The sequence below is a fragment of the Theropithecus gelada genome, chromosome 11, assembly GCF_003255815.1.
Source record: "Theropithecus gelada isolate Dixy chromosome 11, Tgel_1.0, whole genome shotgun sequence".
Taxonomy (NCBI): Eukaryota; Metazoa; Chordata; class Mammalia; order Primates; family Cercopithecidae; genus Theropithecus; species Theropithecus gelada.
Window position 1 is genome coordinate 106630273 of NC_037679.1, and position 26572 is coordinate 106656844.

General features: G+C 41.6%; 1 protein-coding gene across 1 annotated transcript; it reads right to left on the reverse strand.

Annotated features, from left to right (window-relative positions):
- Positions 1 to 1490: 1490 nt before the first annotated feature.
- On the reverse strand, positions 1491 to 25800 carry GPR19 (G protein-coupled receptor 19). Its single transcript, XM_025403246.1, has 2 exons — positions 25554 to 25800; positions 1491 to 2900 (listed from the first exon to the last, which is right to left on the reverse strand). The coding sequence occupies exon 2, from the start codon at positions 2876 to 2878 to the stop codon at positions 1631 to 1633; it is 1248 nt and encodes a 415-aa protein (XP_025259031.1). The 5' UTR covers positions 2879 to 2900; positions 25554 to 25800; the 3' UTR covers positions 1491 to 1630.
- Positions 25801 to 26572: the final 772 nt, after the last annotated feature.

Below are 26572 nucleotides of genomic sequence, written 5' to 3' on the forward strand. Positions count from 1 at the left end.
GGAGGCAGAGGTTGCAGTGAGCCAAGATCACGCCATTGCACTCCAGCCTGGACAACAGAGTGAGACTCTGTCTCAAAAAAAAAAAAAAAAAATTTAAAAAAAGAAAAAAGAACAGCCAAATTCTCTTAGACCTTTGACTTCTACCAAGGCAGTGGTCAGGAAGCCCTTCGAGGCCTGGATGGGTTTGGCCCCTCGTGTTCTCTATGGAGACATCCGAAATGTCAAGGAAAGAGCGACAGACAGACATGCGGGTAGAGGCCCGAGTTTGAATACCAGCTCTGTCACATTCCAACTTGGGCAGGTCACATAACTTTTGAGTTCCAGTTTACTCATCTATAAAAGAGATGATAATAAATATATCACAGAATTGTTGAGAGGATAAAGGAGATAATGCATGTAAAATTGCTGAACAACTGGAGTTATTATTTGCAGCTCTTGTTAACTAGGGCGTGAAAATGCATACTAGTCTTGTCTCTAAACCCTTTATTGTTTAAATAAAAACATTTTTTAAATGTGCTGGCTGGTCCTCGATTTGAAATAATGGAGATCTGGGAACCAGAGGAAACACATTCCCTAGTTATCACAGGCAAAGAAGAGTTTGAGCTTGGCCAGGGTATGGTGCTGTGCCCTGGAGAGAGATGAGGGAGACCAGGCTCTGGCTAGAGAAATGGCCTCGAGTTTCTAGGAGAAGGAGGAAGGCAGTCCTTGCCCTTGCTGTCCTGGTGTATAGGGGTAGGGCTGGGCAGCTGAAAGTCTCGGCTTGAATTGCAGAGCCTGTACAGAGAAATGCCATCTGTCATGTCTGTCTTTGGCATTTTTTAGATATGCTAGCAACAGCACCTGCGCATTTACTTGTATATAACTCAAAAATGGGAGGTAAATGTCCTAGACACAGCCTAGATGGGACACAGATGTCAGGAAAACATTGCATTGACTTTGCATTTTTCAAGGCTTCATCAGCTGCTTAGATTAAGGAAAGATAAAAACAAGAGAAAGAGCAAGAGAAATTAGGCAACTCTATGCTTTTCCCCCCTAAGAATCCTGATTAAAATCCAACCACAGAAGACTTCCCAGCAAGTTCCAATATATGACATGCTTTCCATAGCAGATCTGGCTTGTGGTTACTTGGAGGAAGGTAACAAGACAACCTATACACTATTAACTCATCATAAATGTTGCTTAGTGAAAGAAATATAAATCTCTGAGATAGGTGACATGGGGATTTCATTTGGAACTGAAGCCCATAGTTATAAAACTTCAGTAAGGAGGAGAAAAACAAAACAAAATAAAACTAGATTGAATCATTAATCAAAGACTGTGTATATGGCTTAGGTTTATGTTTTTGAACCAACAGTAAATAAGTGTTAAGAAAGCATTTCTTTTTTATGCATGTAACTAATATATTAATAGTAAAAGGACCGTTGGCTGTAGCTCAAAGTGAATGCTTTCCCTAAAACATAAAAAGCAAGTAAAATAAAACCCACAAAAACTACAATAAACAAATGAACGCGTTTTACAAAATAAAACATTTCCCTTGGAAAGTTGAGGGAAAACAAATATGTAAATAGCTTCTGTTTTTATAATTAAAGCTTTTTAATCTCTGGTGCATAACAATTGAAAGAATGAGAAATTAAACAAAAGTATTTGGTGGATTTGAGTTAATGGGCCAAGCAAGCTTTTTTTCCTTGGCTTCTCTGTCAAATGAGTCATAGATTGAGTCTTTGGTAATAGTTTTGGCCATGGAAGGGATTTCTGAAATGCCAACATAGTTTTTTTTGGCCATCCTTGAACTCGTTGTGATAGTATAGGCATTGCTTCGGTAACATTTCATAGAGGACATGCAAAAAGTCTCTTTCATCCCTCTCCGAAAATTGGCATTATAAATTGAATACAGAGTAGGTTTAGAGGCTGAAGAACTAAAGGATATCCACGTGATAGCTGTGAAAACAAGGGAACTTTTCTTATAGTCTTGTTCATGTGGGTGCCATAGCTGAGCTACATGAAAAGGCAGCCAGGAGAGCAAAAACAACAGATTTAAAATGAGGAACATCTTGATGGTTTTCACTTTTGTCCGAGGGACAATGTTCATTGTCCTCCTCACTGTTCGGCCATCTGTGCCTATTCTCCAAATATATTTTATGACCTTTTGGTAAAATAAAATTATGAGGGCAGATGGAATCACAAAGCCCACCAAGAAGTGGATGACAGTATAGGCAGTGCCTTCCCAAGAGGAAGGGAGGAAATAGTTACAATGACTGTCCCAGTTGGAGCCATAGAAAAAGAGCACAGGGGTCACAAAGGCTGCATCAAAGATCCACGATGCTGCGATCATTTTCTTGGCTTTTTCTCTGGACACCTTGAAGCTCAGAGGATAGACGATGGTGTAGAACCGGTCTATGCAGATGGAGAGGAGAACATAGATCTGGACACCTGGAGTGAGATACTGAAAATATCGCACAACCTTGCACATTGCACTACCAAGCGTCCACCTTCCAGTGGTGAACTGGAGCAGGACGAAAGGCATGCTGGCAACGCTGATGAGAAGGTCAGCACATGCCATGGAGACCACAAAGTAGTTGGTGGTAGACTGAGTCCTCCTACTCCTGTGGATGACCAAACAAACCAGGGAATTGCCGAAGATAGAAAACAACCACAGAGTCCCAAAGAAGATGCTGGCTGTGGCCACTTCCCCGGGTTTCAGTCCATAGTGCAGATGTGTTTGGTTGCTCATCCAGCTGTGTTCCTCACCTAATTCCATCAGGTACTGGCTTGGCAGAGGTGTGGCTGCTGCAGTGCAGCTGCGGTTTTGGAGTGGTACCAGAAGTGTAGGAATAATCAACTGTGGCTTGCTGTTATCCATTCTGTGAGCAAAAACCATATTCACTTTTTTCCTCTTAATTCTGGATGGGGAAAAGAAGAATGAGGCCTCCTGTTAAAAAGGTGTCATACAGGTTGGTTATGATTATGAAGGCGAATGATCTTATTTGACATTTAGATTGGTTGTCATTGTCTATGAGTAGGACTTGTGCATTGGCAGGAAAACATAACTACTATCCAGAAAAAGCCTGGCCCCCATTTTGTTTTCATTTTAGGAGCTGTTTCAGCAGATCCCAGCTCAGGCTCTCTCTGGCCTCACCTTCTTTTGAGCCTTAGTCATAATACCAAGCCCCACTCCTACACATATCCTTTTCCCTGTACTCATCAGAGATCACAGAGGATTAGGGAATCTCAAATCTGGCTCATGCTAAGGGTGTTACCACCAGCTGAAGATCTGCTGGCATTCTGGGCAAGTATGTGAGAAGTTCCTAACTGTCATGAGGTTGCAAGAGAGGAAAGCTTGGGCAGATGAAAACACACAGATTTTGACTATGGAAGTAGCTAACAGCAGCCTGTGAATAGAGACTGGCTAGCTACTGGGAAGGGTGCTGTCCTTACTTAGTGTAGATTTTCCATCATAGAAGGATCATGGTAACACATGGAGCAATCAACACTGCTACATGAGCCAGAAATAGCTCCTAATTTAATGACATGTGAAAATAGGTTGCTTTTTCTAGAAGACACAGTTCATGCACTAATAGCTTGCCACGTACCAGTGACATATATTTTGATGCTATTCTGTTGTTGTTGTTTCACAAAATATTGACTGAAGAACATACAAGATGTCCTCTAAGAAATGGAACCAGGTTACGGGAGACCTTATGGCAGTCAGGTGATTAAAAACAACAACAACAAAAAATGTAACTGTTAGCTAAGCATAGTGGCGAACACCTATAGTCCCAGCTACTCAGAAGGCTGAGGCAGGAGGATCACTTGGGCCCAGAAGTTTGAATCCAGCCTGGGCAACATAGCAAGACCCTATCTCAAAAAAAAAAAGTAACTTAAAATTACTAAGCACTTTTTAAAAGCTTACAAAGCCTATAGTTCTTAGATATAAAAGAATATTTTAAAGTTTAGCCTTTATTTTATACTTTTTGTATTATTCAGTGAGGAAAAAAGTCACACTTTTTAAACAGGCAAAAAAGATTAACTAGTTGTGGGCCATTCAATTAAAACTGAAGTGATTTTGCTCACAGATTTTAAAGGTTCAATGTGGTCTGAATCTAGGAAACGAAAAGAGAAACAGTAGCAATGTAATCCATAATAACCATAACAATTATGGTGATTAACGTAAGAGATAAGGATAAACATTAATATTTTCCAGAATGTGCCCACTAAAAGTAAAAGCCCATGTGGGGTTACAGCCACCATTTTGCTGAGATTCCATCTGGCCTGTGGCACAGGGGATGTGGCTCCAGCAACAGGCTTTTCTAGTGGTCACTAGTTTCTTTCTTGGTGGGCTCCTGTGTCTGCACCTCACAAAGAAACATTTCTCAAGTGACAGTCAGGATTAGATAATAGTTCATAATGAAACAACGATTCTTAATGACTAATTTTTTCTTTTTTTTTTCTTTTTTTTTTTTTTTTTTGAGACGGAGTCTCACTCTGTCCCCTGGGCTGGTGTGCAGTAGCATGATCTCTGCTCAATGCAATCTCCACCTCCCAGGTTCGAGAGATTCTTGTGTCTCAGCCTCTCAAGTAGTTGGGACTACAGGTGTACACCACCATGCCTGGCTAATTTTTGTATTTTTAGTAGAGACCGGGTTTCCCCATGTTGGCCAGGCTGGTCTTGAACTTCTGACTTCAAGTGATTCGCCCTCCTTGGCCTCCCAAAGTGCTGGGATTACCGGTGTAGCAACTGTACCCGGCCCTTGTTTTTTCTTTGAAGGATTTTTGTATTAATTTGTGGTAGAGAAAGAAGTGTTACTACGTATCATCTTCACCAAAAAGCCACATTCAATACAAGTCTGGTGCTCCAGGCAATATACTCAATGCTGTTCTGTTATCTTTAGGCTTTTTTGTCCATGAGGCAACCTTACTTAAGCAAGCTTAAGTAAGATAATTAAAATTTAAAAAAATTTTTAAAAATGTGTTTTTGCCACACAGAAAGCCAAAATAATTAAACATTCTGATCACTAAAAGATCTTTAAGCATGCTGGGAAAATGATAGCCAATGGTAAGAACAGCAACCATACTTTCCATATAAGAAATCAAGGCCAGGTGCGGTGGCTCTTGCCTGTAATCCCAGCACTTTGGGAGGCTGAGGCGGGTGGATCACAAGGTCAGAAGATCCAGACCAACCTGGCTAACACGTGAAATCCCCGTCTTTACTAAAAATACAAAAAATTAGCCAGGCGTGGTGGCAGGCGCCTGTAGTCCCAGCTACTCAGGAGGCTGAGGTAGGAGAATCGCTTGAACCTAGGAGATGGAGGTTGCAGTGAGCCAAGATAGCGCCATTGCACTCCAGGCTGGGCAATGGGGTGAGAGGTCATCTCCAAAAAAAAAAAAAGAAAAGAAAAAAGAAAGAAATCAGGACATAAGATCTAAAATTAGCATTGTCCTAGAAAATCTGGACTGCATGACCCTCATACATATAAGATTGAAATCATCTTTTCGCCTTCATATGTGTAAAACCTATGAAACTTTAAAAAAAATCTTTTAAGATTTAAAGTTTAAAAATAAACTAAAACAGACAAACAATTTCCCCAGACAGAACACTGTTCTAACTTTTCTGGGATGCCTGTGGCCTGAATAAAACAGGAGTCCACAGGCACTTTTCCTTAATGCTCACACTTGAAAACCTGTGACCTTCCTTCTGTTTCTTTCTTCCTCTAACAACAAAACTGTAAATGAAACTCAAGCTCACAGCTTTAACTAAAGCCTGGAGGCGGGGGGCCCATCCATCATTTGCTGCAGCTGCTTTACACCCATGAGTATGTCTGCCCATTTCCCCAGCCCAACCACTTGGAAGCAGAGGATCTCGATGCTCAGAAACAGGACGAGGGAGTCCGAGGAATTTCTGAGTCTAGGTTTCCTCTGCTGGTGGCATGAGTTCTCACTGCACCTAAAATTGCTGCCGTTCTGAATATTCATTCAACAAACCGAGAAACTGGGCTAGGTATTAAGAAAACAAGGATACGTAGGGCCCATAAAATAAGCAGTGTGCCAAATTATAACTCAATTTGATAATAATTATAATTAACTGCTAAGAAGAGAACTATGTACAAGGAGCTAAGTAAGATAGAAATAGGGACCCAGTTTTGCCTGGGTAAGGGGAAGAAAAGGAAAGGCTTCATAGAAGAAGTGAAGTTTGAGCTGGGAGCTTAGAGGATGGATAGGACTTCTTCGGGAAGACAAGTGAATAAAACATTCCAGGGGAGAGAGAGAGCATGTGGATTTAATTTTGGGGTCATTTTTCTGGGTTGATCTTTTTTGGAGCCCTTTTCCCCTCAGAAACATAGTTTCCTTCAGACCATGCCTCTCAGAGTAGTTTCTAAATGCCCTACAATCAAACTGACCTAAATTTTTCCTCTGGTTACAATGAGAGGTTATATTTTCTGCATTCATGGGCAGAAATGCGGTCAGACAGTGGGTAAGAACATTAGCATATCCAGAATGGTTGTGGTACCCTTGTTCATACAGCATCTTGTTAGTCCTTTACTGCAGCATTTTCCGTTTGTTTTGCTCTAGCTTAGCCATACAGTACTTTGGAGTCTCCCAGGGAGCTTTAAAACATATTGATGCCTGGGTCCCAGCTTGAGGGATTTTAATTTAATTGCTCTGGAGTACAGCCTGTGTGTTGGAGGTTTCAAAGTTCCCCAGGTGATCCTGATGTGTAGCCAAGATTAAGAATATCTGCTTTAGAAATACCTCGATGTTTCTGTCTTCTCCAATAAACTATGGACTCCAGTAGGGAGATGGGGATGCTATTCTTTTTCTCCGTGCTCTACAGCTTCCGCTGAAGTTCTTTACATTAATAATTGCTTATTGGATGTTTACTAAATTGGATCTGTAAGGACAGAGAGCTGAAATAAATGACTCTTACTCTATGTGCCTCTGCTAGGAGAATTAAATGCAGATAGAAAATCATTATATATTGTCAGGGAGCTGAAACAGTGGGGACCATGGTGATAGCGGAAAACATGACTCCTGATAAAAGCAGGGCAGGTGAAACTGAAGCTACCAGGTCAACTGCTATATGAAACAGATATCTCATCTCAGGGAAAGCGAAGGCAATTTAGGTGTCCTCAGACAGGTTCTTGCACTTTCCTCCCAGAAAAAAGGTCTGCCATATTATAACCAAATTCTAGGGTCTCAAAGTAAAGTTTCAAAAAGGCCTCCCCTACTCCATTAATTTGGATAAAAATACATCTTCAAGGGGGTGTTTCTGAAATATAAGATCTGGTTAATTAGTAATTCTCTTCAGAGCTATCCATGTGAAGTAATTTTAGGACAAGAAAGCCTTCTTCACCTCTTTCCTGTTCAACCTATCCCTTCCCAGCCAGGTCTGAGACTACCATTTGGCATACTCCCTTGGCTGAGGTACTGAAGGCCCTTATTTATCTCTATCTGTATATGATCTAAAAGAGGAATCATTCATTTATCCTATTATCTACTTCTCATCCATGCAGGCTTCAAGATTAATACACGAGTGGGGAAAAAGGTAGATGGGTTGTCATAGTACAGAACTGGGGGCCAGGCATGGTGGCTCACACCTGTAACCCGGGTGGCCGAGGCAGGCGGATCACCTGAAGTCAGGAGTTCAAGACCAGCTTGGCCAACATGGCAAAACCCCGTCTACTAAAAATACATAAATTAGCCAGGCGTGGTAGCACGTGCCTGTAGTCCCAGGTACATGGGAGGCCGAGGCAGGAGAATTGCTTGAACCTGGGAGGCAGAGGTTGCAATGAGCCGAGACCATGCCACTGCACTCCAGCCTGGGCGAGAGTAAGACTCTGCATCTCAATTAAAAAAAAAAAAAAAAAGAACTGGGGACTGGTTGGGTGGACCCCTGTAATGATGGGATCCTGGGGCGCCTGGGAGGAGAATGTACCCTATCACTTTGCTTTGTAATTTTTATTTTGCATGTTTGTCTCCCCCATTAGGTTATGAGTTCCTTGAGGATCGGGACTATGTCTTTACTTCTATATCCCTGGGGCACATAGCTATTAAAAAAAAGGTTTAATGAATATATGAATGGGTGGATATGTTAGTAAAAATTATCCAATACTTGAAAATAAGGCAAAAAAGGACATATTGTTTTAAGGTCATACAGGGACATTATTAAATGGACCTCTCCAAGGATTATTTAATTCTCTGGGAGAATGTACCTGTGCTTGACTTTGCTATTTAATATTTAACTAGAGCTCAGACACTGTGAAAATATTTATATGTTAACTTGTAGATTTCTTTCTAGCAGAAAAAAATAACCCCAATGGTTGTGGACTTACTGCCCTGTAGGACATTAGCCAGTTTAGTGTTTACCTAGCAATTTTATGCTGAAATTCTTTTTTAAAAATGCCTATAAAGATGCATTCTTCAAATGCTCTTGGAACCAGCTTTATTATCTCATTGGTTCCTTCGGTATTATGTTAATAAATCTTTAACATATGTTCATCCCATATTTGTATAAGTCATGATTCTAACTTTTTGAAAATCATACTTTGTTGGATGGAATGGATGGATGAATGACTGGAAGCTAAAAAGAGGGAGTGGAGGACCACAGAGAGGAATGGGGCATAGTCGACAAACTTTGCCTCACAATTCTGCATTAACTGTTGGATAGGTTTTTCAGTTAGTTGTTGGGGTATTTCTAGACTTAAAAACACCCTAACAACTAACTTTTTCTCCTCTTGTGATTATAAAGATTCACAAATATTCTCACAAGGTAGAAACACCATTTTTATTTCTTGAGATTTGTTTAAAAATTTAATGTCAAACAAGAATTTTTATAATGTTGATGTTTTACATGACTTGGTTGGAAAAAAAAACACAATAGAAACATTTTTTGTAGAATGCTAAGTATCTGCTGGACCTATATGGATACATATGGCTATTTACTAATGAGCAGTAAGATTACAGTCATGACAGTAGTTATAGCATTAATACAACCAAGAATTAATACTTGTTTTTGTGCTTACTATGTGCGGCACTTTATATGTGTAAGCCTTCAAAGTAGGTAAAATTACTGGCCTTGTTTTACAAATGAAAAAAAAACTGAAGTTCTTCTCCAAAGTCACACAGTTGGAAAGTGGTCACTCCAAAGCCCTTGCTCTTAACTACCACCAGGGTTTCTTGATCGGTGAGACCACGGAGGGCTGAATTCAGAGAGTCAAACTGGATGTACATTGGTAAGTCTTTCTTGACTCTTCATTCAAACAGAGGAATACAAAGTTATTCCCTAGAGCCTATCCACAGATACATCTGTTGAATATGCTAGCTCAGAAATATGTGACATAGTGAACAGTTTTAAAAAATGATCACTTCCACAATGTACTGCACAGAAGCTTAGCATCAAAAGTGCAGCAGACATGCTGGCCTGGAGAAATAACCTTTCTTCAGAAAAAAGAATGTGAGAGTATTGGAATTTCAACATGATGTATAATTAACTGTTGCCTTTTAAACAGAATGAAAGCAGAATTCTAGACTTCAATTTGAATCGAAGTGAGGAAAAAATTTGATCAATTGTATTATCCCACTAGGAAATTATCTTATAAATTTTCGTTGTTTAAATTCAGGAAATACCATGGTACGGAGATTTTATCTTAAACCTTTCATTGTTGTCCAGGCTTGATTTGCTTACATGTGAAAATGGGAAATGCCTGTAACACTAGTGGGCTGGGACTGGCTTACATAGGGAGCCCTGAGCCAACTGTATATACATTTCTTCCCCACTTCAGGCTCAAAGACATCATGTTGATATCATGAATCAGCCATGGTAGGAGTATGGCAAACACCAAAAATTGAAGTTTTGTTTTCTTTTCCCCCCTCTGCAGAGCCAGTTGTTAAACATTTACCCGCACACCACTTCCAGTAGGGCACGGCTTTCAGGGCAGCCTGTTCTAAGTCCTGAACTTACACACATTGCTGAACTTAAAAATGGCTCAGGAGGCCACACAAGCTCTTCTGAAGCTTCCTAAGTGGCTCTCTTGCTGTGTGGCCTTGAGATAAGACTCTGGTGTATGTGTGCTTGTGTGTGTTTTATAGAGATGAGGTCTTGCTATGTTGCCCAGGCTGGTCTTGAACTCCTGGGCTCAAGCAGTCCTCCTGCCTTGGCCTCCCAAAGTGCTGAGATTATGGGTGTGAACCACCATGCCCAGCTGAGATAAGACTCTGACATGAACATTAAGTGGCTTATAAAACTACATAAGGCTAGGTAGCCACCAGCATGACTGTGGTGGGGTAACAGGAAAACCAGAGACGGTGAGACATGTTCTTACAATGTCGACTCAGATGAGGTTGCTAGATAAAATACAGGATGCCCAGGTAAATGCGAATTTCAGATAAATAACAAATAATTTTTTAGTAAAAGTATGTCCCATGCAATATCTCATGCAACATTTTGCTGGTGTCCTATATTTTTATTTGTTAAATCTGGCAAACCTACACCCAGAATGTAATCTTCTGCTAAAAAAATCTATGTTTTAAATCTCACACAGTAGGCATACTGCAAAGCAGATATGTATGTAGGCTTTGAAGTCAGTTGCATCCTATTCCTGTCACTCATTCCCTAGCTGGGTGACCTTGGCCAAGTTACCTAACCCTCTTGAGCTCCAATTTTCTTATCTGTAAAATAAGGATAGTCAGTTCCTATCTCATTTGATTATTATAATTAGATGAGAGAATATACACAGAACTTAGATGAGTTAAAACATGTACATATGCCTGATATGAGGAAAACAACAGGTGTTATTTTTAGATATAGTTCTACAAAACACCTAGTTCTGTGTCTGGCATATAGCAACTGCTTCAAAAATTAATCTTTCAAACCATATGACAAACAAATTTTAGTAACCATATTACACATCACATACTATAGTAATAATACTAACATTGGTCACATAATCAAGGGTAAATGACTTTTGTGAAGGGGCCTGGGTACCTAATCATCATTTACAAGGGGAATTTTTAAGGGGAAAATCGTTGAGGCCCAAATAAATAAACACATTTTCTCCAAGTTGGGGATGATTTTATGTGACACGTTGGCCAGATCAAACTTTTTAAGATCTCCTACATCAAAATACGTAATACACCTGGACTGAATATGCCTTTTCCAAAAGCCCATAGAATCCATTCTGCTTAAATTATTTCCATTAGAGGCTGGGCATAGTGGCTCACGCCTATAATGTCAGCACTTTGGGAGGCCAAGGAGGGCGGATCACCTGAGGTCAGGTGTTCAAGACCAGACAGGGTAACATGGTGAAACCCCATCTCTACTAAAAATACCAAAAAAAGCAATTAGCTGGGTGTGGCAGCTGGCGCCTGTAATCCCAGCTACTAGGGAGACTGAGGCAGGAGAATTGCTTGAACCTGGGAGGCAGAGGTTCCAGTGAGCTGAGATCGCACCACTGCACTCCAACCCAGACAAGAGAGTGAGACTCCACTTCAAAAAAAAAAAAAATTATTTCCATTAGATATTTTGAATAACTGCAAAAGAACCTCACACTGCCAATGAAAACAGAGCTTCCACTACCTGAGACTCCTGGTGCCACAAGCTTATAGGCCTGGAATTTTCTCTACTGGTCTTTTTCCTTTCCTCCTCTTATACAATATATATATAAGTATTCCTCCATAATAATCCAGCTCTGTACCTTTCGAACTGTTTCCTAACTGGGATCAAGCAGTTTCTCAAGCTCAGACTGGGTGTATTTTCTTTTTGTTTGGAAACTGGATATGCTTTCATGGTAACATGATTTTTTTTTAAAACAGAGCTGTTTTCAAAACAGCTTCTTCTAACTTCATAAAATAGCTTAAAACAACCATGAACATTCCTGGCTCAGAAATTCTGCCTATCTAGATTTAAGGGACTATTACTCTCCTATCACATTTGCCTCTTTCTTTATCCTTCACATGAATTCAAAAATATCACCCTCTCTCACAATTACAGCATCATCCTTTTTAAAGTCAAGATCCCTATTAAAATATAAATGTTTCTTAAAGACTGGTTGTACTTTTTTTTCCGGTTTTACATTTTATCAGTAGAGTAGTGATCTCTGAGACCCATTCATTCTATCTCTGAAATCTACGATTAGTGAAAATGAGAACAGAAGAGATGCCAAAAGCAAAAGCCATGAGGACCATCAGTAACTGAGAGAATTAAGATGGGGTGTCATTATGAGAAGGGCTGGGTGAAGGGTGAAAGGTGAAGTTGAAGAAAATAAACTTCACCTCCTTGACAGTTTTGTGAAGGAGTGGATAACCGCTGGGTAGATACCCTACCCAAATGAATATAACAGAAAGGAGCCTGAGTTTTACCCCACATGTTGTCCATAGGCTGCAGTCCTCCCCTAATTCTTTGCAAACAATGTTGCATGAAAAAAAATGTTAGGTCATGTTGGCATCTCTTTGGGGGTGATCACCCCCATGGATGTATAAAGAATACTATCTAATATTTCTCTTCCCAACTGCTGCTTAGTAGAATTCCTTGTATACAGCATACAGCTGCAGGTTTAATACTGAACTTCCCCACCTCCCTACATTCACACAAAATCTGTAAGGTAAGATAAAATGTAAAAGAAACAAGTGCAAAAAAATTTCGCCCTGGCCAGGTGTGGTAACTCATGCCTATAATCCCAGCACTTTGGGAGGCCGAGGTGGGTGAATCACTTGAGGTTAGGAGTTTGAGACCAGCCTGACCAACATGGTGAAACCCCACCTCTACTAAAAATACACAAATTAGCCAGACGTGGTGGTGGGTGCCTACAATCCCAGTTATTTGGGTGGCTGAGGCAGGAGAATTGCTTGAACCCCGGAGGTAGAGGTTGCAGTGAGCCAAGATTGCACTACTGCACTCCACCCTGGGTAACAGAAAAGATTCCATCTCAAAAAAAAAAAAAAAAAATTCACCCTAAGAAATGACCATTTTGTTATGATGGCATATTCAATCATAACATCTATCCATTTTTTTAAAAAATCACTTAGTATGGCCAGAGTTGTGTTCATTGCTGGGGACACAGATGTTATAATAACCAGACAGACCAGATCCCTGTTTTTATGGAGCTTACTTTTAACATGGGAAACAAATAATAAACGGCTAAACAAATAAAAATGTCAGTAATTCAGAAATGATTAGTGCTATGTAGAAAAAGAAAGCAGAATGGGTGACCAAGAATTGGTGGGAAATGGAATGGCAGATGGCTGGTTAGCTGGTTACCCAATGACCATTCCCAACTCCTCCCTCTCCTGCCTTACTTACGAGGCTAAAAAGGTAAGATAATAATTTCCCCACCATCCCTTTCAGCTAGGTGTGGTCACATCAATATAATCGTCTTCTGGCCAGAGACAAGAGAAAGTCTCCCAGCAGGGGGTTGGGAGGTTCTCGGAAAAATGTTTCTTCCTTGAAAAAAGGAAAGAGGTGTGTGGTGAGTATTCTCATGGGCCTGGCTGCCTCTCTGCTTCTTACCGCTGTAAACTGCCATATGAAGATGTCAGGGCACTGGGTGGTATCTTCTGAGGTCAGTGGAAGTCCTGAGACTCACCGAGACACAGTGCCCTGACACTGTGGTGCTGCTAGGACACTCACCTCCAGATTTACTAAATACAATCAATGTCTTTATGGCTTAAGCCACTTTGAGTTTTGTTACTCACCTCTGAAAGCACCCTGACTGAAACAGGGTCTGGTTTTAGATGGAGCGGTTAGAGAAAGGTTCTCTAAAGAATCTGCCCCTCATTGGGGCATCTGAAACCCCAATGACAGGAAGCCCGCCATGACATTCAAGCAGAAGAAGTGATGAATGCAAAGACCCTGGTGTAGGAATGAGCTTGTTAGGTGGCTGTAGCATATCAATGCCGAAGAAAATGATACCTGATATAACCGGAAAGGTGGGCAAGGGTAGGATTACACAGGGCATTGTAGGGCATGGTTTTATTATACTGAAAGAAAATCCATCGCAGGTTTCAGGCAAAGGAGTGAAATGAATATGACATTTTTTTAACCCCCTCACTCAGATTTATGTTTTAAAAATACAACTTTAGTTGCTGTGTAGGTGGCCAAGAGTAGAAGCAGGGAGAATAGTTAACAGGCTATTTATTACACCCAGCACTTTGGGAGGCCGAGGCAGGTGGATCACTTGAGGTCAGGAGTTCGAGACCAGCCTGGGCAACATGGCAAAATCCTGTCTCTACTAAATATATAAAACTTAGCCCGACATGGTGGTGGGCGCCTGTAATCCCAGTTACTTGAAAGGCTGAGGCAGGAGAATCGCTTGAACCCAGGAGGTGGAGGTTGCAGTGAGCTGAGATCGTACCTCTGCACTCCAGCCTCGGCGAAAGCTAGACTTTGTCTCAAAAAAAAAAAAAAAAAAAAAAAGTCTATTACAGCCTGGGAAACATAGTCAGACTCTATCTCTACCAAAACCAAAAAAAAAAAAAAAATTTAAAATTAGCTGGATATGGTGGGAGGCTCCCAGCTACTTGGGAGGCTGAGGCAGGAGAACTGCCTGAGCCTACGAGGTTGAGGCTGCAGTAAGCGAGGATCACACCACTGCACTCCAGCCTGGGTGACAGAGCGAGACTCTGTCTCTAAATAAATAAGATGCTATTACAATAATCTAAGTAAGTGATGATGGTGGCTTAGACCAGGGTGGTGGCAGTGTAGGTGGAGAAAAGTAGATGAACATTGAAAGTATTATGGAGACAGAAACAAGAAGATTAGTTGATGTGTGATGGGGTTAGGGGATGGGGATGACTCCTAGTTTTGAGAGCCTGAGAGCAAGAGAGAAAAAGTTTAGGGAGCTTGAGATCAATAATACCGTTTTAGATAAGTTAAATTCCCACTAGATATCCACGTAGAGATATCAGCTGGCTACTGAATATGTACGTTTGGAAAAATGTCTTTTGAAAACCTGTGCCCATTTGAATCAATTCATTCATCACTCCATAAATATACACTAAGATCATACTATGCTCCAGAATGTGCTGTGTTAATAATTAGATACACAATGGTAAACAAAACTGTATTCCTACCTTCATGAAGACCATAGTGTAATTAGTTGTAGAGGGGTAGAGAGTAGTAAACAGCTAAGAAGAAATGAATGTATTAAGTTGTAGTAAGTCCAATGAAAGAGTAGGCTCCTATAAGAGAGCATGGTAAGGACCCTCCCCTGGGCTGGGGTCAGGGAGGCAATGGAAGCAGCAGCAGAGATGATGAAGAATGGCTCATCTAAGGTAGACTCGCCAGGACCCCTGCTGCTGACAGATGACAAGAGAGTCTAGCCAACTGCCGCCTTGGGTCCCAGTCACCTTCCAGGTCCTTAACAATGTTCTAGGCTCCTTGAGGCCTGGACTTAGGACTGTTGTGATAGTGTGTTGTCCTGGACGCAATTCAGAGGCTTTTTTGTAGACAAAAACACCTAAATTATCACATGGGGAGCAGGTTAGAGAGAAAGAGGGATAAGTAGAGCCGAGAGGAACAAAGCATCCCCATAGATTTTGTTCTGTGTAAGAACCAAAGGACCTAGGAAGAGGAAGAGAGTCTCAGTAATGTTTGCCACTGATGTTCCCATCAGCCTGGTAGGATAGAGCCTTGCCATTATTTAAAGGAAATAATACGAGTAGTAGGCAGAATGGTCCCTCAAAGATATCCATGCCCTAATCCCTGGAACCTGTGAATTTGTTATGTTATACAGCAAAAGGAATTCTGCGTAATAATTAAGGTTATGAACCTTAAAGTGGGGAGATTATCCTGGATTATCCAGGTAGGCCCAACATGAGCCCTTAAATACAGAGAACTTTCTCTGGCAGCAGCAGGAGAAGTCAAAGAGAGACTCCAAGCATGAGAAAGAATTGACATGCTATTGCAGGCTCTGAGATGCAGGGGCCCACATAGAGGGACCAGGATGAGGCCTCTAGGAGGTATGATGGCTCCCACCTGACAGCCATCAAGGAAATAGGATCTTGATGAGGCCTCTAGGCGGTATGATGGCTCCCACCTGATAGCCATCAAGGAAATAGGATCTTAGTCTTACAACCACAAGGCACTGGATTCTACCAACAACCCAACTCAGCCTGGGAGGGCAGTCAACCTCAGAGCCTCTAAAAAGGATCACAGTCCTGCTAAGATTTTGATTTTAGCCCTGGGAGACTCTAAGCAGAGAACTCAGCCAAACCCACCCAGACTTCTGACCTACAGAACCGTGAGATAATAAACAGTGTTATCTTAAGCCACTAAATTTGTGTTAACTTGTTACAGCAGCAATAAAAACTAATTCAATATAGCATTTCTTACATAATTGAATGTGAATACTAAAATTCATACCATTCTATCACCTTCTACCCTACTAGCATCTGAAATATTAGAAAACCAAAAATCTTAAAGTGCTTTCTACTGCACCTTACACATTGGGCTGGGGGCTAAGAAACCTGGGTTCTAATTCTGATTATAAGCACTGAACAAGTCAAGAGACCCCAGTCTTATTTTTATTTCAGCATAAGGACCTTAAGTACATCAATCTCCCTCAACCTTTGTTTCCATATCTACAATATGCATGAGTTGGCCTAGTGATTTCTAAGGTCATTTCAGCTCTATGAGCAAAAAGTGACAGGTGGACATTGTTATCTGAGATGAGCTCATTTAATTTATAACCGACCACTTTCATCTGGCAGAGAGCTCGTACTGAGAGTGCATTTTGATGGGAGGAGAGGGAAGTTGTTTAGGGCTGCCGGGGCCCAGCACTGAGAGTTTTTGATATCAAAGATCAGTAGCAGGGGTCTCCAAAGGAAAGACGAATTTTCCCTAGGGTCCAGCCCAGCCTTCACAGTAACTATCCTAGATGTGTCAACAACTTCTTACTGAAGATTCCTTGCAAGAAGTGGTCTGGTCAAAGAGGACCTGCCACCTGTGTTTGCTTTCCATTCTATCTAATACCAAGCCTCTCAGGGAAGAGAAACATTTCTAGAACCCCTGAGAGTCCTCGGTCAGTTTTCTACACCTTTCTTCCCAGTATGAGGTCTTTCAAATTCTGAAGAAAACAATTTGACCAAGGAATTTGCACCTCACTAAATTCAATTCATTACAATAAACATGTTTTGAACACCTGCTGTGTGCTCGTTGAGTTAGAGGGAACCAGTTGTTTTGGAGGTGAATGTTTGGTTTCATTTCTAAGTTCTGACTTCAGTATCAAGAGGCAAAGACTAGACTTATTAAAGTCAAAGCAAAGAACAATGAAGTAGTTGAGATTTACAGCTATTTGAAAAGGTGAAGGACTTGTTAAGAAGCGAGTATCAGCACTGAGCAGGAAGTTACTAAGCATTGTTTCTCAGGAGCATTCACCTTCTGTCTCACATCTTATTCATATCAACATTCCGGGTAAATTTTGATCTGTACCACTGTCCTCAGTCAGGGTTTTCTAGAAAGCAACCTTCAAGTTTATAAAGCAGATGTTTTTGTGTGTTTTCTTTTTTTTTTTTTGAGACAGAGTCTCATTCTATCTCCCAGGTTGGAGTGCAGTAGTGCGATCTTGGCTCACTGCAACCTCTGCCTCCTGGGTTGAAGCGATTCTCGTGCCTCAGTCTCCCGAATAACTGGGATTACAGGCATGTGCACCACGTGCAGCTAATTTTTGTATTTTTAGTAGATATGGAAAATGAAAAATGAAAGTCTTCCACTTATATTTGTATATTTGCTCTATTATTTGAGAATTTTCAATTCTGCGTTGCACCATGTTGGCCAGGTTGGTCTTGAACTCCTGGCCTCAAGAGATCCACCCGCCTTGGCCACCCAAAGTGCTGGGATTACAGGCGTAAGCCACTGCGCCTGGCTGCAGATGTTAAATTTAATATCGCATTAACGTGCATTTTTTCATGGACAAATTATGTGACTATATGAAAACATGGCTGAACATGTATTTTCATATATTTCACATGGATAATATATACAGTGCCATCTGTTTTTAGACAGTTTATAAATGGTCATTTCTCAGTGCTTCTTAATTCAATTCTCTCTGCATATCAGTAATGGTTGATTCAAATCACCTATGCTGGCTAGGCGGGGTGGCTTACACCTGTAATCCCAGCACTTTGGGAGGCCGAGGCAAGTGGATCACCTGAGGTCAGGAATTCGAGACCAGCCTGACCAACATGGTGAACCCTGTCTCTACTAAAAATACAAAAATTAGCTGGGCGTGGTGGTGGGCGCCTGTAATCCTAACTACTTAGGAGGCTGAGGCAGGAGAATTGCTTGAAGCTGGGAGGTGGAGGTTGCAGTGAGCCAAGATCACACCAATGCACTTCACCCTGGGTGACAAAGTGAGACTCCATCTCAAAAAAAAAAAAAAAAAAATCACTTATGAAGCAATTTTCAATCTTTCTTCTTCAGAGGCACATGACAAATGTGTTCATATGTGTGATATACCCCCATATATCCAGAATTATGTGCAATTCTAGGAGCTCAACCTGTAATTCCAACCCTTTAATCTCCATCTAAGAAATCATACTGAAAAAAACATTGTTATGTATATATCCTGAAATTTATTGGAATTAAAAAAATAAACCAATGATTATTTATTAGTAAGCAGTTATTTGCAACATGCTGTGTTTGAGACACAGCAATATATTTTGACACCTTTGTTGACATACACTGTCCTGATAGGCCACAAGTGTACACATGAAATCTAAATTCTTGAAGGCTAAGGTGCTTGGCACAGAGAACCAGAGAGAAAAGTGCAGTTATTCTCTTTCCTGGGCAACTGTGAGCTTGTAACTAGTTCTCTGAGTCTACTAATAAGCATTTAATAAGAATCTACTAATCTACTACTTTTCTTGATCCATAAAGCCACTGACATTCCAGCAAAGTTTCATGGCCTGCACCCAAATTTGAAGATTTATTTCTCTCTTTGGATATAGAACAAAATGACTTTATGTGCATTTTATTTCACTTTATTGGGTTGGTGCAAAAATAATTGCAGTTTTTCTAATGAAAAGTAATGGCAAAAACTGCAATTACTTTTACACCAACCTAATATTTTATTTTGAGACAGAGTTGCACCCTGTTACCCAGGCTGGAGTGCAGTGGTGTCATCTCAACTCACTATAGCCCCTGCCACCTGGGTTGGAGAGATTCTTGTGCATCAGCCTCCTGAGTAACTGGAATTACAGGCGCATGCCACCATGCCCAGCTAACTTTTGTATTTTTTGTAGAGATGGGGTTTCACCATGTTGCCCTGGCTGCTCTCAAACTCCTGACCTGGAGTGATCTGCCCACCTCGGCCTCCCAAACTACTGGGATTATAGGCAGAAGCCACCGCGTTTGGCTCTTTATGTGCATTTTAAATATGAAGAGGCTATACAGTATAGTGGCTGAGAACACAGGTTCTAGACTAGTGGTTCTCCATCAGAGATAATTCTGCCGCATAGTGAACATTTGGAAATGTCTAGAGACATTTTTGGTTGTCATATCTGGGAGAGGGAAGTGTTACTGACACCCGGTAGGTAGAAGCCACGGATGCTGCTAAACGTTCTACAATGGGTTGGGCACAGTGGCTCATGCTTGTAATCCCAGCACTTTGGGATTTTGGGAGGCTGGGGTGGGAGAATCACTTGAGGCCAGAAGTTTAAGACAAGCCTGGGCAACATAGTGAGTCCCTGTCTCTATCAAAAAAAAAAAAAAAAAAAAAGCTGGGCATGGTGGTGCATGCTTACAGTTCCAGCTCCGTGGAAGGTTGAGGTGGGACCATCATAGACCTAAAGGGAACAAACTAACACGCAGAAGACAGGGCATGTTGGGCCCTAGGAGTTTGAGCCTAGGAGCTTTAGGCTGCAGTGAGCCACGATTGTACCACTGCACTCAAGACTGGGTGACAGAGTGAAACCTTGTCTCTGGAAAACAAACAAACCCAAAACACTACAATGACAAGGACAGTCCCCGACCCCCACCACGACAAAGAATTATCTGGCCCCAAATGCCAACAGTGCTAAGGTTGAGAAAGCCTGGTCTAGAGTCAGCCTGCCTGGGGTTCAAGTCACTTATAATCTGTATAGCTGTTGGTAAATTATTTTACATGTTTGTGCTTATTGAGTGTCTTCAACAATAAAATTAGAATAAATAAGGCTGGACACGGTGGCTCACGCCTGTAATCCCAGCACTTTGGGAGGCCAAGGCGGGTGGATCACAAGGTCAGGAGATCGAGACCATCCTGGATAACACAGTAAAACCCTATCTCTACTAAAAATACAAAAAATTAGCTGGGCGTGGTGGCGGGCACCTGAAGTCCCAGCTACTTGGGAGGCTGAGGCAGGAGAATGGTGTGAACCTGGGAGGCGGAGCTTGCAGTGAGCTGAGATAGTGCCACTGTACTCCAGCCTGGGCGACAGAACATGACTCTGTCTCAAAAAAAAAAAAATAAATTAAAAAAATTAGAATAAATAATAACAATATTCATTTTATTGATTTTTTATGATAATAAATTACACAAGAAAGGAGCTAAGGACAATGTCTGGAACAAAGCAAGTGCTCAACAAATGTTTGCTTTTGTTACCATTATATGCATTGAAAAAAAATTGAGGCCGGGCGCGGTGGCTCAAGCCTGTAATCCCAGCACTTTGGGAGGCCGAGATGGGCGGATCACAAGGTCAGGAGATCAAGACCATCCTGGCTAACACGGTGAAACCCCGTCTCTACTAAAAAATACAAAAATCTAGCCGGGCGAGGTGGCGGGCGCCTGTAGTCCCAGCTACTCGGGAGGCTGAGGCTGGAGAATGGCGTAAACCCGGGAGGCGGAGCTTGCAGTGAGCTGAGATCCGGCCACTGCACTCCAGCCTGGGCGACAGAGGGAGACTCCGCCTCAAAAAAAAAAAAAAAAAAGAAAAAAAATTGAGAATACACCAAAATTTTAACAGTGATTGTTTCTAGGTGGCAAGATCATGACTGATTTTTATTGTCATTATCTTTTTATACTGCTTTATATTTTCCAAATTTTCTAGAATGATATTTGTATTAATCTAATATCCAAAAACATGTTTTAAAAGAATGCAGAAAAAAGAACTTTACTTGTGATATAGTAAAAAAAGCACAGAATTTAAAAAGACCTAGATTCAGATCCTGACTCTACCTGCCGTGTGTGGACATTGAACAGGTAAGTTAATCTCTTTGAGCTTCAGTTTCCTCAGCGAAAATTGGGGCTAATAATGCATATCATAGAGAGTTGCTATGAGAATTAAACATGACAGACATGCAGTATCTGGAAGAGTATACTGAATGAAAGGCTCCAGGAGATGACTGCTTTAAAGGTTTGGTCAAGGGAAAATAACTCTACAAACAGGGAAATATATTAATGATGGTAACTCCCCTTTTGCCTTTTATTTTTTGGTTTTTGAGATAGGGTCTTGCTTTGTCACCCAGGTTGGAGTGCAGTGGAGCGATCACCGCTCACTGCACCCTCAACCTCCCAGGCCCATGCAATCTTCCCACCTCAGCTTCCTGAGGAGCTGGGACCACAGGTGTGTGCCACCACACCCAGCTATTTTTGTAGATCTCCCTGTTTTTTTTGTTTTGTTTTGTTTTGTTTTGTTTTGTTTTTGTTTTTGAGATGGAGTCTTGCTCTGTCACCCAGGCTGGAGTGCAGTGGCACAATCTCAGCTCACTGCAACCTCCACCTCCCGGGTTCAAGCAATTCTCCTGCCTCAGCCTCCCGAGTAGCTGGGATTACAGGCACCTGCCACCATGCCCTGCTAATTTTTGTATTTTTAGTAGAGATGGGGTTTCAGCATGTTGGCCAGGATGGCCTAGAACTCCTGACCTTAAGTGTTCTGCCCGCCTCGGTCTCCCAAACTGCTGGGATTACAGGCATGAGCAACCATGTCTGGCCTAAGGTCTCCCTATGTTTAGGCTGGTCTCAAATTCCTGGGCTCAAGCAATCCTCCCGCCTTAGCCTCCCAAAGTACTGGGATTACAGGCATGAGTCATGGCACTCAGCCTCCCTTTTCCTTTTTAAACCATCCTCTCAGAGATCACAACTCCCATGTCATCCAATTTTTTGCCTTGGCTGATAGAGAAGAAACTGTGTCCACACTCTGGTCCTTTGCTCTCCTCTCCCCTCCCTATATACACCCTAGGAACGGATTTGATCATTCCCCTGGCAGGCCCTGACTCATTTGGCAGGGTTTACTTGCAGGCAAGCTGTTGTGTCTGAAAGGCAGGACTCAGGTATCACTTTCTCATATTCTTCACCCATGCTCATTGTCCCTCTTCTTATTTCTGCTTTCACCCTTCACCTCTAGGTTGAAATCATACTTGGCAAGGCCTCTCCTCGAGGGGAAGCCTCTCCACTTTCTCTCCCTCTGTTCTATCCTCCCATTAAGCTGGTTGAGTAGGTTGCCCCCTTTTAGATTCCAGAAGGATGCGTAGGAAGCGCAGCTAGGCTTCCAGATCCATGCCTCATGTGTGTGCTAGCCCTGCTTATCTGAGAAGCCCTGCATGTGTGGGGGCATGTAGCACTTGCCAGCTGGTTTGTGCTTCCATCAGGGCTGTTGTCTCTTTTGTGCAGCTTGCTCAGCAGGTAATGCTTGAGGTGAGCAGCACGAGCTGGTAGAATTCAAGGACCCACACCTTATCCATAACCCCTTAATGATTTAATTAGATGGAAAAATATATTATCAGGAGCGTGACTATTTTAAGCCTTACTATCTTGCTAACTTGAATTTAAATCCTGACCAAGCTTTCAAAATGCCCCAGGACAATCTTCTTCATTCAGAACAATCTTCTTCAGTCATGCCATGGTTTGGGAAAGGCAGTCTGATCCTAACCCACACTGACCCTCAAGATCCCAGAGTTCCCTAGGAAAGAGTCCTGCAGTCCTGTGAGCTTTCTATACAGAGTTCTAAGCACTGGGAGCCAGACTGAATTAGGAGAGAATTGCCTGGGGCAGGAGTTGACTTCTCAAGACATTCACTCTCAAACTGAGTTGAACTGTTTCAACACTTGGAGATGGGACCACGCAAAGCATCAGAGGAAAATAAGACTGTTGGGGTGCTTCCATCTAGATATGAATAAAAATATCAGGAGAACTTCATTCTAAATGTAAATAAAAATGTCAGGGGGAATGGTGATCTCCAGGAAATAATTTATGTACACTTTCTAAACTCTAATTTGCTGCTGCTCCAGGGCCAGTCTAACTATATAAACTTCAGGCATAATTTTGACTGTTACCAAGTTCTTACTACACATGTGTCTCCTCACTGTCCTCCCTATAAATACATGCAAAATGAAACAGGCATGGACTCCCAAATTGGCACCAGCAGAATACTGTCATTGTTTTGAGTCTTCTCAGACTTCATTCACAAGAGTATATTGAGAGCTCACCATAAATCAGGCCTAGTGAGAAGTGCTAGAAATCCAAAGAGGAAAGGATACCGTCCCTCAAGAAGCTCACTCATGTGACTATAATAGCATAAAAGTGTTACTGGTCCCAGGGAAATGTAGATTTCAGCAGGGATCAAAGGCTTAAGCTAAAAGACTAAAGTTCAATATTGTGGAGGACACAATTACTTTTTAAAGTACTGCGCAATGAAACCCTGAAGGGAACTAGTAACTTTTTAGTTTTTCCATAGCTTATAGGAATCAGATCAGTCATCTTTTATTATCAAAGGCCAGAAGGAAATCCACACAGATCAAAAAAGGAAATCTTTATATCTCAGAAATTTCTAGCAGTTAAAAAAAGTTATTAGCAAACCCCTCTTTTTTTTTTTTTTTTTTTTGAGACAGAGTCTCGCTCTGTCACCCAGGCTGGAGTACAGTGGCCAGATCTCAGCTCACTGCAAGCTCTGTCTCCCAGGTTTATGCCATTCTCCTGCCTCAGCCTCCCGAGTAGCTGGGACTACAGGCGCCCGCCACCTCGCCCGGCTAGTTTTTTTGTATTTTTAGTAGAGACGGGGTTTCACTGTGTTAGCCAGGATGGTCTCGATCTCCTGACCTCGTGATCCGCCCGTCTCGGCCTCCCAAAGTGCTGGGATTACAGGCTTGAGCCACCGCGCCCGGCCTGCAAACCCCTCTTTTACCCTTAAAAACCTAAAATAATTTGCAAAAGAAACCTATTCCCTTATTTTAAGGTATAATATCATTTTAAAACAATAAATCTAGTCAGTTTGATATTACAGTTTATATACATAGTTTTAGAAGTTTTTAATCTTTTTATTTTATTTTGAGAACTAGGTAGGTGCTTTTAAAGACAACATGCTTAGGTTGGCCTTGCTGGGTTCTGAGGATGGAAGAGTGTTTCTAGGTTCGATTTTTTTAAAAACCCATGACATAATTCTAGATTTCTTTTTCTTTAGACATCAATTGGTCACCATAGTAACATAGCATTTTACTACAGAGATCTATACAGCACAAGGGAAACAGAACAGCAATTACTTACTGGGTTACTTGGGGGTACAGAATGTGACTACAGGGATAATTTAAGATTAAATATAGATTTCTCTGGGGATCTTTTTTAGCAAAGCAAGCTGATTCAATCTTCTAGTAGCGTCAGTTGAACGAAATTTGAAGCCAAATTGACTGCTGACATCATTTGAAATAATATGAGGAGGCAAGCAGCATAGCTCAGTGGTTAAGAGCACGGGCTTTGGGGTCAAGCTTCATAGGTCCAAGTTCTGTTTCTACTATTTGCTAGCTGTGTGACCTTGGGAAAGTTCCCTAACTTCTCTGTGCCTCTGTTTCTTCATCTCTAAAATGTGGGTAATAAAACCTTCCTCAAAGGGTTTTTATAAGGATTCAATGACTGTTTGTGCTTAGAAGAGTGCCTTGCACATCAGCAAGAACTTTCTTAAGTATTTGTTAAATAAAGACATACTAAAATTTAAAGGGGCTCATCTCTTTGTGCTGAAAATAGTCAAAGACATGAAAATTTGAGTTCATGGCTGATTATTTTAGCCTGTAACTTTGATAGATTCCTTTGAGAACTTCCCCAGGGTCTTGTGGCTAGCAATTCTACAAGATGTGAAATTCTGTGGCAGTCTACTGTCCTAAATCAGAGCTGGGAACAATCACAAGCAGCCCTGGTACCAGGAACATCAGAAGGAAGATGATCGCACAGCACAAAGGAACAGCATGCCTGCCCACTTTGGCTCCCCAAGCCACTGCCAATAACCTCTGGGCAAAGCATAAGCAGCTGAAAAGGGATGAAACACGCTTTTATTGCAGTGATGCTGAAACCTAGTTGGTTTCGGTAATTTTTTCCCCCTCTTTCCAGGATTCAAGGGGAAAAAATCCTTTTCATCAATGAGTGCTTTGTTTCATTAATTATCACCATACACAATTTCCATTCAATTTTTCAACAGGCACATACTCTGACGAATTTTCATTTTACAGAACTACCTAGGCATCTTTTCTGGACTGGTAACAAACCTAAAGCCTCTAACCAGCATCTAAGGCAGGACAAAATCTCCAAATTGCCTGGAAAAAAATAAGGCATTATGTCCTCTGAGCCAAATTTCAGTCGCAATACCAAGGGATTCCTATCACATACCTTCATCCGGACTTGATTTCAGAGACGTTCTCCTTAGATCTTCTTGGTCAGGAATAGCCCTTGCATACGAGTTTGGAGAATGCCATAAACCACCAGGAAAGCCTGGAAACACATTCATTTCTGTCCTCTGCCTTCCCCTTGGCTCACAGCCTGCTTCCTGTTAGGGAGACAAGATGACGCTGTGCAGGGTAGACTGTTAAACCATCTTCCCGCCCCCAGCCCCACTCTCTTGTTGCCCCTCCTTTCTCCTTTCCAAGGCTCTGGAATGTGTCACATGGGAAATGGATCATGTGGCTGAAGGGGAGAATGTGGCCATGTTCTCCCTCCCTTCCCCCACTTTTCCTTTCAGGAGCAAAGCAGCAGAAATCTCTGCCCTGATTGGCTCAGACCAAAAATCTCCATATGAAAAGGGGAAGATTCAATCACCCAAACCTCCTTCCTTCTCTATTTTCTTTTTTTTCTATCTGAAGATTTTATCCTGACCATTCAGAGTTGCTCAGTATGGAAGATAAATGATGCTTTCTTAACCTCAACCCCTCTCTTTCTTTCTTACAGTCAGTACCCTGACCTGGCAAGGTGTTCCTTAACCTGCCCTCTGGATCCCCCTTAGCATACATCTGGGACAATGGAGTGTTCAGCACCACGGACAGCATTACACCCCCTTCAGTGCTTGTTAAAGCCATTTGTCTATTTCACTCTCAAGTAAATAACAATATTTTTAAAAATTTCCCTGATGTCCTGTGCCTAAATATAAACCACATCATATGTTTAGGGCTCTGACTTCCCCTACTATCAGTTTACTGTTACCTTATAAACACAAACATAATTTTTATATTTCCTTAAACCCAAAAGACTATCCCATACTTATCTCCCTGTCCCCATCCCATCACCCATCCTCACCCTTTAAATATGATCTATGTTTTATTTGTGTGTGGGGGGGGGGGGAGGGAGATTTCTGTAACATAGTTTACTATATGCCCAAGTATCTGTGCTTATGGGGAAAACCAGAGAAACACACA

Excerpts from the sequence above, each read along its gene's own strand:
- GPR19 (XM_025403246.1), bottom strand. The coding sequence starts at position 2,878 with ATGGTTTTTGCTCACAGAATGGATAACAGCAAGCCACAGTTGATTATT.